Below are 16,614 nucleotides of genomic sequence, written 5' to 3'. Positions count from 1 at the left end.
ATCCTGATATAGGAAGAGCAGATGGGGGGGGGGGGGAATGGGAGTCAGATCTATTAAGCTCTCCAAAGGCCCCTAAAATAAATGCCATTTGCGGAGTGCCTGGTGCAGACATGAAGCTCTTTTTCTGAAACAAGAGCTATATACCACTAATGGAAGCAGGACACCAGGTTTGCTGGTGCAGTGGTCCAGTTCACTATGGCAGCAGACTAGATACCAAACTAGACAGCTCAATGATCCACACAGAGTGGGGGAAACCGGACCAGGTAACCTAATAATCTGTTCAAGTAAGCCAAGAGGCAGGAGATTGGACTAGCTAGGCCAATGGTCTGATCTGTTATGGCAGGAAGCTGACATACCAGACCAGATGGACCAATGGTGTAGCTCCAGTATATAAAATCTAAATTCCTTCAATGGTAGGTAGTCAGGGTGTGGGTGACACAGACATCAAAGTGTTACTGGCCATGGCTCCTGCTCTAAAGGGCATGGAGTTTGTTTGTCTGTTTTTAAGCACAGGGGTATTTTAGAGAAAGAAAAATTGTTTTTCATTCTCTTTCTTCATTTGGATGCTTAGAAAAGTGATATTTCTGGCACGGGCTAGAGGCAGAATACTCTATAAATACAAAACCATTAAATCCCATGCAGCAGCAACCTGATCGGGGCTGCCTTTTAATTTCCTGACATGAGCTGGCCACTAACCCAATTACCCAGAATTCCCAGAGGAGTCCTCATCCTTCCCAGGAAGCACTGAGACAGCCCAAGCATACTACATGGATTCCAGCTGAGCTTTCACTGAAATCAAATATCATTTAGGAAACACATGGTCTGAAAACAAGGATGGGAGCAGGAGGTGGAGGAGGGAGGTTTCTGGAAACACTTTGCTCTACTGAGAGATGCTGAAACTTAAACAGAAAAGAGACACCCCAGATTTGGTTACTCTGCTGAAAGCGAGCTCTACTGTTTATCCAGCTTTCTGGGGCTTTGTGCAGGATGAACCCAGGGTTATTTAATGGAAGTGGATTGAGATCATTGATGCCTGCCATCTCCTGTTTAGTTACAGGACCACCATATTCTATTCACATCATGAGAGATGTGGGTTGGCCACGGGTGAGAAGTGAGTTCATTTCTGTTACAAAAACTGGGGGGCACCTGCCATTCTATGCAGCTGGTTGGGGCGGGAACAGCAAAATGGAGGCTAAACCTGAGTAAAGTGCCATTGTCTACAGGACTTCACAGCTCACAGACTGGGTTCAGAGAAAGGTGGTCAGGTTGCAAGGGACAGTTGTTTGGGGTGAGAGATGAGTTTGATTTCCCTATCTGTGGAATCTCAGGTCTTCTCATCACTAGAAGTGAACAGTGACCACTTCCCAAATACACTGACATGCAGAGGCTTGGAGAGCAAAAAGATCAAGTTGGTATGAGGTTGGAAGGTCCTAGGACTGAGACCATTCCCATGGCAGTTGGAAATGTGTTGGGAAGGTACACAGTTAACAGAAAGGATAGTTGGGTCAATTCTGTGGTCATTGTTTACTTCCCATTCATATTTTATTTCATTACCTGGCCCCACAATGGTGGTACTCAGGTACTCTGGTGATGAGTGCACAAGAAAGAGATTAGATTAGGCAGATAGGAGTCCAAGAGCTTGTGAGATCTGCAATAGAAAGAATTTGGACGCACTGTTGAATTTTAACATATTTTCTGTCATGTCCTTTGGAAATGCACGAGTGTGACAAGCAGCAAAAGGTAGCAAAGGAAAGGCTCATTCTGGAATCTCAATACCTGGGATTTCTGTACCATGGAAGTTCCAGTTCTTGGGAGAATGGAATCTGTAGAGAGGAAAATAAATCATACCCCATTTCTGCCAAGTCAAAGTGGCTTGTGGGAATCTCTTATTGTTGATGAGAGTCCCTCTTCTGCTCCTGAAGGCCCAGCCTCTTCTTTCCTCTATGAAAAGAACCTTCTTTGCATTTGTTGGTCTCACCACATCCCATCTCACAGAGAAACACAAGTTTCACAGTCATTGGGGAGTCCTCAGAATCCTGATACTTTCCTGCACCAATAGCATTGCAAGAAGAACACTTCCCTTCCCAGACATTCTAAGTATGGAGAATCTTTACAGAGCAACAGCTCTTGCCCTAGGATGGAAGTTCCCATTCCTGCCTTTATTACTCTAGTTCTTATGGGTAAAATGCTGGAAAAATCTGTGAGACTAAAGTTGTTGTCTGCTTTATGCAATAGCTGAACACTCCTTTGCCTGAGGGGGAAGTTTCCCTCATACTATACCTGCCAGGTGAGACAGCATACAGGTTCCTGCAGTGGCCATGGAGTCACCAGATCGGAAGGGGCATCTGACAAACCTCATCCTGATACCAATCTGCAATTCCCCAGAGTACCAGGTTTAGTTTGAACAGATTTCAGATCCTTTTATGGAATCATTTTTCCTGAACTAGCAGCTTCAGAAACTGCCCCTCCTGAGTAACTTACTCTCAGTCCTTTACAAGCTGCGTTTTTAGCAAATTTGAGGCTGGCGAAATGTGTGTAATTAACATCTGCTGAGAGCAAAGCGCCTCTGTTTATCCACAGAATAATGGGTACAGCATGAGCAGTGTTAGTGCTAATCCCCACCCGTGGTCTTCCGGGACCATCTCTAGAGTGAGAGGGGCTCCTGGCTCCATAGCCCAATCAATATTTGGCTTCTTTGCTGAGAGTGCCAATGTAAGAGCCAGTTAGTACCAACTGGAATGACAGTTTTTACCAGTCCCCGAGGAACTGGATGGAGGCCACTAGCTTATTTCAAAGACTTGCTCCCAGTCCTTACAGCGAGTGGGGGCTCAAAAGAGATGAGTCTCAGCACACTGCTTTCAGGGAGCAGGAGATGGCTAAGTCTTAGCAACATAAAACACATTCTTACTGCTTCACTTGAGAAAGAAAACAGCAAGAATGCAGGATGTGCTCTCCATGGCCAGCCAGCAAAGCATGGCAGGATTATTAGAGGGCTGTGCACTTTTGGTGACCCCTCCTCTTTCCCCCACCCCACCCATGTGCTTTGTGAGGGGATCTGGCACTCCTGACTTCAGAGCATTTTCCCCTTCAGAGTTGCTCTGGCTCCTATTAGATGTGTGAAATGCTGCTGCAGAAATGCAGTGGAGCTAAAAGCAGCATCGAGGGAGCAGGCACTGAAAGGACGGGGCCTTTGGAAGATTAAACAGTTTCTCTTTCAAAGCGAAAAGTGACTGACCGGGCTGAGCCTTGGTAGCCTGCCAGGAGTGTGCCAAGCTGCAATGGGAATAAGAGGCACCAACTCAGAACTGTGAGTAGTGGCAGCCACCTGCCGTTTACCCGGCTTCACGAACAAGGCAAGGATTCCCTGCGGGGAAAGGTCTCAGCAGGATATCACAAAGAGCTGAATGCCCACACAAGGAGGAAGGAAAGGCTTGTGTCAGAGAACTCCTAGGGCCACTCTGCTCAAAAAGCTGCCGTGAGCTCGCCTAGTGTGGGGCTGGAGGGTGTCTTTGTTGTGCCCTCAATAATTCTGGCAACATCTAGCGCCTCTCCTTCTTCGCTTTGCTCACTTGTCTGTGGTGAGGCTTCCAGTGATCCCAGCAAACAGGCCTTCTCCCACTTCCTTTCCCCTCAACAAGGGATTTTCCCAGGGGGAACTTAACATCCAGCTGCTTCTCACTGGCCATACATCATCCCCCCTTCCCATGTTTCGTAGCTGCTCACGCTATTTATGTTTAAACAAAGGATTGGCACCTTCTTCTCCTGTTGGCTCCTTCAGGGAAAACTGACACCACAGTCATTTCCATACCCTATGAGGTAACAAACATAGGATTATGACCTCAGTGCAGTATCAGAAAGATGGAGAAGTTGGGCTGGGAGACCTTATCCAATCAGCTTCCATCTGGAACCAATCCCCCTTTCTCTGAACCCATTTACGTGAACATTGTCTGAAATTACATCCCTCTCCTCCACTTTTAGACAAAGAAACTGTGAGCATGACTGAAAAACTATTAGAAAAGAGAAACACACAGCTGACTGAGGGATGAGTAGCAAAGGCTTATTCTCCCCATAGCTGATATGGCACAGACAGGGATTAGAAGAGTCACATCTGCAGCACTCCAGAGATCCACAAATCCATGATCAGAAGGTAGCAAAGTATAAGCACTTAGGGCAAGACTGTGCTGTAACCACTGCCTGTGTTGGAGTGGGATAAGGAGGAGCTACGTTCCAGCGATTGTGTGTCTGAGACAGACAATGCTGGTGGGGGCGCACAGTCCTGAACATCCCCCCTCTTTTGCAAGAAGCAGCATATGATCTCCCTTTACAGGCCCAGTTCCACTGTCCTGTGCGTGGGGTACACCGGAATCTGTACCAGTTTGCTCTAGATTCCCCAGTCTTTGCACAGTAGGAACACATGGACCAGGATTGTGCCCGGCCCTGCACAGGGGTGCAGGATGGAGATGGTGAACGGTTCTCAACCACTGTCCCCTGATGTCATTCAGGTAGGGACACCGAACAGTGCGGCACAAGTAGCACAGATTTCCCAGGTTACATGTCTTTCTCTAGAGGCACCAGCTCTGGCAATTAGGTAGAATTTCAGGTCCACACAGCCTTGGCTTCTCTACTGAGACTGCCAACAAGGGGGCCAATTAGTACTAACTGGGGTAAGCTCTAGATGGAAAGAGAGTGAGATTCACAGGCAAGAAAGCCATAAAAAGCAAATGCTTTAGCTACAGGAGCCAGATGTGCTCTGCACCATGTTCTGCCCAGGTTGTATTCTCCCTAGCAAGTCTCCCATGCTCTGCCGCATCACGCTGGGAGAACTTGAGATGTCAAAGTTCCGGTGCCTGTGCAACTCCCTGGTTGCAGCCCATTGATCAAGGCTCTCTTAAAGAAAGTGGGCTGGGGATATCTGAGAAACCTATTGATCTCTCACTCGACTCCCTTCCTGCCTGTTTCTCATTCACTTTCTGCCATAACAAACCCACACTGCTGTGTTCATCCCAGGGATAGTCTTGCTGTGTCTTAAAGGGGCACAGTCATATCAATGCATCCTACTGGATCATTCCATCTTCACCTGATGCAGGGGGGAGCATGTGTACTCCAGCTCATGCCCACACATACCAACTGTGGTCTGAGCCTGCTCCAATGGAAATCATGCCATGGATCCCAACAGAAGCAGGCTCAGAATTATTACCAGCTTTCTTCATGTCACCTCTACATATTGTCCCCAGACATCCCCTCTGGCTTAACCCAAGTGCTGAGCAGGCAGGAAGGTATAAATATGTAATACAATTAATTAAAAATAATACTTTCCCCCTCTATAGTACCTGCTGCTCAAAGATCTCAAAGCACCTGAACTAAATATTAACCAATGCAGTCTCCCAACTCTCCAGTGAGGATGGTCAGTGTCTTTACACTGAACCAAATAATAAGCCCATGGCCATCGGAGACTAGAACCAGGGTCCTGACTCCCTGGCCTTTTGCTTTAACCATTTGACTATCTGCAGTCTCTAGTGCCCACCTCATTTCCTGGCAGCTGGGGGGAGAAATGTGTTAACAGTCTTTTGAAAGGGGTAAACACCAAGAAGAGAGAGGGGCCGTTACTTGGTGTGATATAAGGGAGTGGGGAGTACTAGGAATAATTAGATGAAATCATTAAAAGGAAGGAAACTTAGTGTGAGTATCCAGATACACTTCTTCACAGTGAGCTCTTCAAGAAATCAGAGCAATCTCTCCAGGGAAACCCTGCCACTTGGGACTTGAAACACTAGACCGGACAAAGCACTAGAAAATGTACAGAAGGAAACAATCCTGCACTGGCTGGGAGATGGAGTGGATGATCTAATAGAATCACGGAAATCAGAGATGGGAAAGACCAATGAACCTTTTATAATCTAAATCCTCTGTCAATTCTGCATTTTTGAGCAGAAAGTCAAACAATTATGGATTTCCTCTTTCCAGAAACTCCTGACTCTGTGGAGGCCACGTACCATAAAACCATTTTTCTCCCTTTTTGGATTTTGCTTTTAAAAATGTGTATTGATTGAATTCTATATAATAATATGTTGTATTTCCACAGGACTTTACGTAAGTTAACTAATCAATCCACAGAATCCCCTTGCAAACCAGGTCAGATGGGGAAACTGAAGAACTGAGTGGAAAAGCATGCCTTAACTCTCCCAGCAAGTCTGTGTCAAAACCAGGAGTAGAAACCAGGAATCCTGGATACCAGATCTGTTTTCAGATCACTCAACCAGTCTCCTCCTCCCTGGTGTAGATTATTATATGTACATATATTATAATACAGTTGAGCTACCTTTATATTATGTATCTAAAATATTACAGGTCCAGTCATAGATCCACTGATGTCAGTAGCAAAACTCCCATTGATTTTAATGATGCAGCGCCAGTCCCTATAAGAACAACAGTAAGGAACTCTGCCACTAAAGCTGTTTGGTAGTATAAGACACAACAGCAAATAAGTGTCAATAACATGAAATAGCACAAGAGGATACTTCATTCTCTGCAATACTGAATGCAGAGGACCAGGTATCAAGGGGGTCAACCCCTACCCCAAAAGTAGGTGCATCCCTCTTAGAAACAGACTGATGTATCCTTCAGACTGCATCACCTTCTAAGGCAAGGCCATGGAGGGTCAGACAGTACACTGGTCACTCCCTCACAAAGTCAGTCACTGGAGAGCTATGGTAGGAAGACATCTAGCCCCAGACATTACACATCCATCAAAGAACAGGCAAGGGTTTAAAATCTAATCTACATTCCTAACAGCACTGGCTGCCATCAGCCTGTCTCCCAAGAGATGAGCAGCTGCACCCTACAACAAAGCAACACACCCTCCTGGCAAGAGCTTACAATTCATCACTGGCTCATAAGATGGCGTGGCTGGAAATGAGCAGTGTGAAGTGCTGGCATCCTTGGCTCAAGCGTGCTGGACCTGCACAGACGACTGCCGGCTGCTGTTCACTGGGGTTAGGCTGAAGCCGCTGTGCTTTGCCAGGTACAGCAATGCAGAGAATTACAAGCAGTGCCTCTCCTCCCCTCCTCTCCCAGAGGGAACTTGGGGAAATGAAGCTTTAAAGTCAATCCATAAGAATGTGTTTAATTGCCACTGAATTCCCAGTGGCTCACCTTGAACAGACAAGGATGAGGGGAAAGAGCACCACAAGAAAGGAGCCAAGAGCTGCTCAGAGAACACTGCGCAGATCAATAGGCTGAGAGAGGAGAGACAGGCTGAGCATGTGGGGGAGAGGGACCCACCTGCTCAGGGACAAAGGTCTCTTCCCCACCACTTTTTTAAAGGCTCCCCTCAGGATGGAATAGCTGTCAGACCCTCCCTGCACTCTGTGACAGGTCTTCATGCCAACTGCACCCTCTCCTACAAACAACCCAAGCTGTTCATTATTAACAGCAATAATTCCCTCTTCCCTCCAGTTGTACAGGTATTAGTACAGTTACTCAGCCGAGTCACTGGGGGAGGGAGGGATATGCCCCCATCTGGGGTTCCTTTAGAAGGGGAACATACACTATCATGGGCCAGGTTCTCACTGATTGTCAGATTTGCAGCTCCATACAAAATATAACATAAGGACCTTGCCCTTTGGAGACCGAGGCCCGGTCTATACTAGGGCGGCGGGGAGAGGGGGGGTGTCGATCTAAGTTACGTACTTAGATCTACTTACCAGGGTGTCTTCACTGTGGCAGGTCAACTGCTGACGCTCCCCCATCAACTCCGCCTGCGCCTCTCACTCCAGTGGAGTACCAGACTCAACGGGAGAGCGCTCAGGGGTCCATTTATCGCGTTTTCACTAGACACGATATACCGACCCCCGCTGGATCGATCGCTCCTGAGGTAAGCGTAGACATGCCCTGAAACAAGCCCTCAAAGAGCCACATCTTCCCACTTAGCAGAAACAGATCATTGTCCTTCCTGAGTTCTTTGTAATGGCTGCACCTTGGGAAAGCCAGGGAGGCCCCCGTGCAGTCAGTCTGGAGGCTGCTACGAGGCCTGGCCCAGGCTCAGAGGCAGTGAGAGGTCCCAAGTCCCTGGTACCCGCTCTCTTACCTTCTTTCAGCATCCCCACTTTGAGGCATTTCATGAAGCGACAGGCCTGACAGGACTTGCGCCTCCGTTTCGTAATCTCACACTCATTGGTGGCTGGGCAGCTGTATTCAATGTTCCCTGCAATCAAACACAGAGACGGTCACTCAAGAGGCCTTGTTCCCTCTAACAGCAGGATTCACTATCATGGCCAGAGTACAATGCCTCCTGCCTGCACTGGGTAATACCCATTATGCCCCCTGCACCACCCACATGCGTGCTGTCCATTCATTCATTCACGCACTAGGGGACTGTGACTGGTTGATGACGACTCCATCTGTGAAAATGTTTGGGGTAACCACACAGGCTGGGCTCCTTTGTTAGAAAAGCAAAACGAAAACATTAAATAAAAAGCCATACTTGCAGGTGGAATTAGAGTAGAAGCCCAGCTGCGGGGTGGTGGGCCTTCAGCCATGTAGCGTCTTTGAGATGCACTGCTTACCAGTCTAATCAATGCACCTGGCATTATTATTGGCACATATCCCTTACTATTATAATCATGTCCCCAGGAGCCCAACCCATGGGGAGTGTTCTGTTTGCTGCCCTAGGGTGACCAGATGAGAGGAAGATGAGTGCTGCTGGTGAAGCGGAAAAAAAAAAAAAAAAAAGCCGGCGGAGTGAAATATCGGGACGCGAGACAAACACCTAAATATCGGGATGGGACAGTCCCGATTTTATTGGGATGTCTGGTCACCCTATGCTGCCCTAGTCTCAGCCTTTCCTGTGATCATAGAATATCAGGGTTGGAAGGGACCTCAGGAGGTCACCTAGTCCAACCCCCTATTCATTGTGATTTTTGTGTTTCCCTCAGGGCTTTGGGACTCTTGCTGATCTTTCCTACCTTTTGTTTCTGGGGTGCAGGGAGCTGGAGAAGGGACTTTTTTCTTCACTGTCTCACACACTCTGACTCTAAGGGCTTATGATCTGGCACATTACAATGGGATAGCCGGGGCAGGGAAGTGCTCGGTCTGGAGTAGGACATTCCTGTGGAATAGCCCGGGTTTGGTTAAGGGAAGGATAATGCAAACCTTTCTGGTTTCACTTGATGTGCCACTGATGTCCCCTGATCTTGTCTTTGAATTTATTTGGAGTTCAAATGAACCCCAAACACAAAGTCAAATTCATCCAAAAATACTGATTTTTTCCCTGATTTTGGTCAAAATCACAAGGAGAAACATTTCCAATGGTTTCCCATGGAAACTATAAACTGAATGCGGATCTCCTGAAACTTGGCCGCTGGACTTGGCAAAAGGTGCATGGCCCTCAGCAAACCTGGCCAGAGACTCTGGTTTCTTAATGAAAACAGAACCTGGTTTTGTTATAAACAGGGACCTCTCCTGAGGACTCTGCTCCAAAGAGGGATGGAGGCTTCCTACTGCATTTAAGGGATATTGAACCCCATCAGTTCCTACCTCTAGCCCCTGAGCTCAGCACACAGAGCCCCCATGTTTCCAGGTGCACCTCTCACTGTCCTCTTTTAGGTCACCTCCCCCTCCAGCTGCCAGGGGTCTGGTTCACCACTTGTAAGGCTCAAGGGCAATGAAAGCATCCCAAATTTATTTCTGGCCACATGGCACACTATCATGAAGCAAGAACACAACCTCAGATGCGGGTACAATGACCTGACATGAGGATGTAAGTGTCGTAATGCCAGGTCACAGCATCGCAGAACAATTTTTTTAACCCTACTGTTAAAGACACTAACAAACGGGGCTGTCTCACCTCCTGCCAACCATTCTTCAGAAGATACTTCTGGACAGGATTGTTCAGTATAAGGGGTGAAGAGAGGGGGTTGGAAATCTAAGCAATCTTGATAGTGATACATCAACAACAATAATGTATTTAAGGAAGGCAGGCAGCTTTGCGTCAGGACTCCCAGATTCTATACTCAGTTTTGTGGAGGGAGTTTGTTCTGGTGGGCTAGAGCGGAAATTGAGATTTAGGACTCCTGGGTTCCATTGGTAGCCCTGGGAAGGAGTACTCATTTAGTGTTAGAGCAGAGGGGAGAAGGAGTCTGGACTCCTGGATTCTATAACCACATCAGGGAGGGAGAGTTTGATTTAGTGGGGTTGGAGCAGAAGTCTGGGAGTTAGGACTCCTGGGTTCTGTTTCTGGTTTTGCAGTGGACTTGTGTGATCTTCGACAAGTCCCTTCACCCCTCTGTATAATGGGGATGCTCTAATACCCACCTATTGCATGGGGCTGGGGTGAGGGGTGAAGTTTAGTTAACCAACCCCATGTAAAGCCCATTGAAAATCTGAGTTGAAGAGGGCTAAAAATGGGCAGGAAAGGGAAATTCAAACTGAAGGATTCACCAGCTGTTTATCTCACAATGTTATGTGGGAGAATTTCAGCCCCACACTGGTGACATGGGGCCAGGAGCACTGTAAGCCCCAAAGGTACAAAGACTTGATGTCTGCATGCAGTATGTAGAGCGTTCACCTTCAGATTCTTGTCTTGTAAGCCCTGCACCCTGACAGTGATCTCCAGCATCACTGTTAAATTCTCAGCCATCGCCCGTCTGCGTGCTCGCGGCACTGCCATCACACAGTTGGATCCGAGACACAGACGCTGTGCGGAAGTGGAGAGAGCTGCACAAGCCACTTCCATTCAGTCTATACCTCAGCATTGTACAGCACCTGAATTTCAATAGCCAGCTAAGTATCAAATCTCTGAAAGCTGGAAATTGAGATTCAGGCTTGGTCCCAAGGTAATAAATGAACTCCCACTTCTTTTCCTGTACATCCAGTAAGCCACAGACCGGAGAGTGCAGAGTCCCTGCCCTCAGGGCTGCACAGCCACTGTGTCCCACGTGTGAGGAGATGGAGCAGTAACACCCCAAAGGAGAAGAACGTGGCAGATTCATTCTTTCAGGGGGTTTCCTGTCTTCCTGTTTCCAAGCCTCTCTTTCACAAGCAAAACCCCAGCCCTCCCAAATGAGGCCCCACCTCCTGCTAAGAGGCCCACAGCACCATAGTGTTATGGGATTTCAGCAGTCACCTCATGAGGCAGCAACACTGCACTATGCTGCTATGAGGTTTGTGAGTCCTTACATCAAAACTTTGCATCAGTGGATGGCCAGGGCTCATCACATTGCAACTCAAGGTCATCACAAATAGATTAAGGCAAAGGTTAAGGTTAAGGCAAAGGTTCCACCGCTTCACATTACCCCCAATTTGAGGAGCCAATTGTCATATAAGAAACTGGGACTGTCCCATGAAGATACCCCGAGAAAGCTCTGACACTGTCAGAGGGAGTACTACTAGTTTGTAAATGTACAGTCTGTATGCAAGAGCCAGTGGCTCCCCACAGTCAGTACAACAGCCACTGCAGGGCGAAAGGAGGGTGCTCATCTCTCAGACCGACCCTTAAGGATGGGAATGCAGTAGTCCCTTGCATAGCGGATCCTTCATTTCCTGGCTTCTCTTTTCATTCTATCCAGGCTTCTGTGCCCCTTTGGGCTGGTCTACACTACGGGGGGGGATCGATCTAAGATACGCAACTTCAGCTACGCGAATAGCGTAGCTGAAGTCGAAGTATCTTAGATCGAATTACCTGGGGTCCACACGGCGTGGGATCGACGGCCGCGGCTCCCCCGTCGACTGCGCTACCGCCGCTCGCTCCGGTGGAGTTCCGGAGTCGACGGTGAGCTCGTTCGGGGATCGATATATCGCGTCTTAACAAGACGGATAAATCGATTGCTACCCGCCGATACGGCGGGTAGTGAAGACATACCCTTTCTTTCTTGCCGCACACCTTGCGTCGTAATTTACTCCAGTGCAAAGTATTAAGCCAGGACAGCATTTTATATCCACTTTGCACAGGTGCAAGCATGCAAGCCAATGGAGAATCAGACTCAATATGTCTCCTTCATGCCAGTTCACCCCAGTGTAAAACTCCATTTACTTCTGTGGAATTACACCAGATGTCACTTGGCCCAAATGTGTTCTCTGCTGTAAACAGGACAAAGTGCAGGGAAGATACCTTTGCCTAAAATGGCTCTTCATTTTGGGGGGAAGCGAGGAGGACACCACAGAGGAGAGAAAGACACAGTCAGCGTTAGCCAAGCAAAACTCATCCAAGAAAAGCTACTGTCTTCAAAACTTCAGCAAAGTTCTTGGACTTTTTTTTTTCCTCTCAATTTCTTTTATGGGTCCTGCGGCTGGCTGCCAGCACAGCTGAGCTGCTCACGCTGGCTTGTAATTTCTGTAAGTGCCCTGTGATAAAGTGATGAGATTAACTCATCGGAATTCCGGCAGCCTCCCGCTGGCTGGCGGTCACGCTGCCAGCTCAGTCACCACAGACTGGGTGCTCTGGGGAAGAAAGGCTAAAAGAACTTGATTCTCTGCGACAGCCAGCGGAGGAGGCTGTGCGTGTCAATGAGCAGCTGCAGGGGTGCGTGTTTGTTCCTGCATGTGAGACTGTATCTGCATGTGTTTGAATTTGTGGTGAGTGTGTGCGCCCCGTGTGTGTTTAATATTATATGAGCCAGAAGGGAAGAGTAGAAGATGGGTTAACCTAAGCTCCCAAGAAACTGTTCTGAAGAGTCTCTCATTACAGGGGCTTTCCTCACTTTAGAACAGTATTTACCTCTGATCCAAACAGATCTGCACATTATTTACATCAGAAATTCTTATGAAACTAAAAGGCAGGAGAGGCTGTGTTGTTTAGTGATTAGAGCAGGACTCTTTGGTTCAGTTCCTGGCTCTGCCATAGACTCGCTAGGGTGGCATGATGCCACTCCTCGGTCCCCTAGAGCATGGGAAGTGGGAAGCAGGATTTCCCATCAGGATTGGTCTCACGTCCATTTCGGATCACAACACTTGTTCTTCCTTTATTCCGTTTCTCATAACATTAGAGAAGTTTCCTCTCATTTTCTTTCTTTAATCAGAAATAGCTTCAAAATGGCCTAAATATAAGAGATTACTTTAGCAGACAAATTATTTTGTTCAATCAAAGAGCAACACGTCATATGCAGAATACTGCATCTACACTTTAGCAGTTCTGCATGATCAGGACTGCACAAAGCCATACAGGCTACACTCCCAGATTTCCCAAAATTTCGACAGTTCGGTGGGAAGAAAACTGGACTATTCAACAAGTAACCAAGTCAGATGACACTGTCATTCCAGTTTCCATCAGAGTTTTACTTAGTTACTTTTTATCTCGGGTTCCAGTTTGGTTCCTGAACTTGTTCACTTGGATCACAGAATCATAGAATATCAGGGTTGGAAGGAATCTCAGGAGGTCATCTAGTCCAACCCCCTGCTCAAAGCAGGACCAATCAAGGTTGTCCACCACAAAAAGAACCTGGAAATGATACAGCAGCACCCTGTACCAGTAAAGCTCTCATTCAGCAGTGCTCTCTTTCCCAGTAACTCACTCAGATTTACATTTACGCTGATACTATGTGTAAGTAACAGTTTGCAGAGTTGATTCCATGCTAACCCACTGCTTTTACACACGCATCATTTACAGATACATTCCTTGTTTGGATTGAAACTTTATATTCTGCTCCCAGCCCAAGTGCAAATATTTTGTGAAAATATGAGGGAAATCCCTTCAGCCATATTCAAGTGAGGTGAGTGTTTGTGTGTCTGAGGGGAATATACGCTGTGACTATGATTTTCAAAAATAGGAGCCTGAAATTAGGCTCCAAAATTCATATTTTTGTGACCTCTTTTTCAAAACTGGTGAGCACCTTACAGCTCCCAGCTGCCATTTATTTAGGTGTCTAAATATGGATTCAGGAGCCCAACGTTAGAGCCTATTTTTGAAAATTTTGGCAAGCACCAATGTGTGCGTGGGTGTAACCTTTGGGACAATGAGATTTTGAGAAAGCAGATTCTGTGCAATAGCACTTTGGTTAACCAAGAATTTCATTTAACCAGGTCTCATGACAGGGAAGGGTGAGATTCTAAACACTTATAAGGCATGATACCATCAAGGGCGTCTGCTGACAGTAGCCACAAATGCCAAGCTTGAGTCACCAGCATGTCTCTGCTTTGTTTATATTTTAATGCTATCACAGGATTTTAACAAGTAAAATACATTTTTACTAAAGTCCCAGGGAAGATATGCTTCTGCATGAACTAGTCTGCATGATTCTGCTCCTCAGAGAAAAAGGAAAACCAGGGATATGTCTGAGATGCTGTCTGATTTCAAGGCATCTTCTCATTATGGGTGGAGGGACTGTGACATCAGATATAACTTAGCCAATCACTACATAGCCGATATTAGTTCATGCAATTTTATTGGTTGTAATGTAAAAATTGTTCTGAGCTTTCAAAAAACAAAATATTATTTCTATGATATGACCTTGCAGCTGAGAAAGGACATATAAATCTCTGGGGATAAGTTTACAAGAGGGCCAGTATGTGCATACACATGCATGCCACTGCTCTCTACGGGATGGAAGCAGAACTGCTCAATTGTGTGTCTTAAGCCCTATACTGCCAACTGCTAGGGGGAAATTTCCTTTAGCTCAAACAGTAGTGGCTTGGATTTTTGGAACAGGAGGATCTGGATTCTATCCTTGCTGCTGCTATGAAATTCCCAGGGGCCTCTCTGAGCAGCAAAGCAACAACCACAGAGACCTAGAAGTCCATGGATTTGTTACAAGCACTTTGTTACCACTCCTGTGAGGTGGGTGATTAGCATTATCCACATTTGAAGTCTTAAATGGTGTAAACTCCAGCTATTTCCCCCCCCCTCCCAGAAATTGCGCATCCTGCTATGTCCTGCCATAGCAGCTACATTCAGCTATTTGTCCTGAGGGTGATACTTACAGGATCCAAGGCATTCATATGAGTGGGCTGCCCACTCTGGAATTTACTTTCAGAGATATGGCTGATCCAGAACCTGGCCAGGTAAAATATAATGTAAAATGTTTCTCTTTGTCTGTGTCTTCACTAGCTGTAGGTTCTGGTATCTCTTGTCATTTAGTACACTGGCTGGATTTGGGAGTCGGAGACCCAGTACAAGCTGATTTCGTGGGATGGGGAATACAACAATTTACATTTATTTTATTGCCTACCCAGAGCCCCAATTTTTTAATGACTGAAAAAAAAATATATCAAAATACTAGCCCAAACTAATAAATTAATAATGGCTAGAGCAGAGCAAAATTTGGAATTTCCATCGTGAGAGAAATTCAGACATTTCAACATTTGCTTTTGTCCCAAATCAGGATGAAAAAGTCAACATTTTTGCAGAATGGAAATTCTGAAAAATTCCAGTTGTGAAATATCAAAACAAAATGTTTCAACATTCGCAAAATCAAAATGTTTCATTTCAGTTTATTGAACTTACCCAAAAGACTTTGAATCTGATCAATAATAAATTGTATATTCTAACACTGGCACACTGCCTTATGCAAGTTGTAGCCTGGGAGCCTAAAATCCCCATTTTCCCCTTACGTGCCAGGTTATGTGGCTGGACTACATCTCCCACAGTGCACCCACAGTCATGTTACTCCCATGATGCACCGCACTCAGCCAGAGGGAAATCTGCATTGCATTACCGGACATGTGGCGCCCAACTCACATGAGAGGATGGGGGCCTGAACTACAACTCCTATATGGCAATATACTGATTGGGAAATTCAGTTTAATATTTTGTTACCTCAAATGAAAGATCTCATTTAGATTTTACCCAGTGGAAAAAAAATCAAAAATTTCCAGAAAAAACAAAATTTTCCCACAATTTTGTTTTTGGTGGAAAGTGCATTTTCTGTTGGAAAAATCATTAGCTGGAAAATTCCTGACCAGCTCTCATGATAGCCACATAGCAACCAGCTTGCCCCTCCTATCCCTCCCGAGCCTGAAAGAAATGGACTTTGCAATGTGTTTAGGAGAAGGAAGCAAGCTCCAAAGCTGATGGGCTTTCACAGAAAACATTCTACCAGTCCTTTAAATCAAAGGATCTTCAGCTTGGGCATCTTGTTTGATCACAGCTATGGTAGTATCATATGGGGAGAGAAGATATGACAAGTAATCCAGTCCCAAACCATTTAGGGGTCTGCAGCTTTCAACTCCACTATGAAATCACAAGGGAGTCAGTGCAGCTAGGGAGCATCAGTAACATGTGCTCTCAGCATGAGACTCCGCTTTGCAATCAGAGGCCACATTCTGCACTCGGTCTCACTGTTCACAGAAATCAGGATGTAGCACCATGCAGAGAACAGCACAGTAGCATGTTGCTACTTTAGCTCCCCATGTAAAGTGTGTAAAGCAGACAGGTTAGAAATGCTTGTAATGAAGTCATTGATTTTGCAGATTGGGAAACTAAATCACAGAGAGGTGAAGTGATTTGTCCAAGGCCATAAGGGTGTCAGTGTCAGAACTGAGTACAGAATCTACCTGCAGTATCTGTCTATCTAGAGTCTTATACCATGCACATCACCGTGCTAGCTGCGTCCCCAGTCCCAATTCTGTGCTTGAACTATCAGACAGCACCTCTCTCTGACATCACAGCCACAAAAAAGATGACCT

General features: G+C 46.3%; 1 protein-coding gene across 5 annotated transcripts in view; it reads right to left on the bottom strand.

Annotated features, from left to right (window-relative positions):
• The window catches only part of ESRRB (estrogen related receptor beta), a 52,664-nt gene that overhangs the window by 33,080 nt on the left and 2,970 nt on the right, over positions 1-16,614 (bottom strand). For 4 of the 5 annotated variants that reach the window (XM_024192724.1, XM_024192723.1, XM_024192720.1 and 1 more), the window contains exon 2: positions 8,087-8,203. The exons of the other annotated variant lie outside the window; for it this stretch is intronic. In XM_024192724.1, coding sequence (XP_024048492.1) covers positions 8,087-8,203 — 117 coding nt within the window. The remainder of the gene's footprint in view (positions 1-8,086; positions 8,204-16,614) is intronic. 5 annotated transcript variants of the gene reach the window in all.

The sequence above is a fragment of the Terrapene carolina genome, unplaced genomic scaffold (genome assembly GCF_002925995.2).
Source record: "Terrapene carolina triunguis isolate 2854851 unplaced genomic scaffold, T_m_triunguis-2.0 Scaffold96, whole genome shotgun sequence".
NCBI classification, from domain to species: Eukaryota; Metazoa; Chordata; order Testudines; family Emydidae; genus Terrapene; species Terrapene triunguis.
This window is presented reverse-complemented; position numbering and strand designations above follow the sequence as displayed.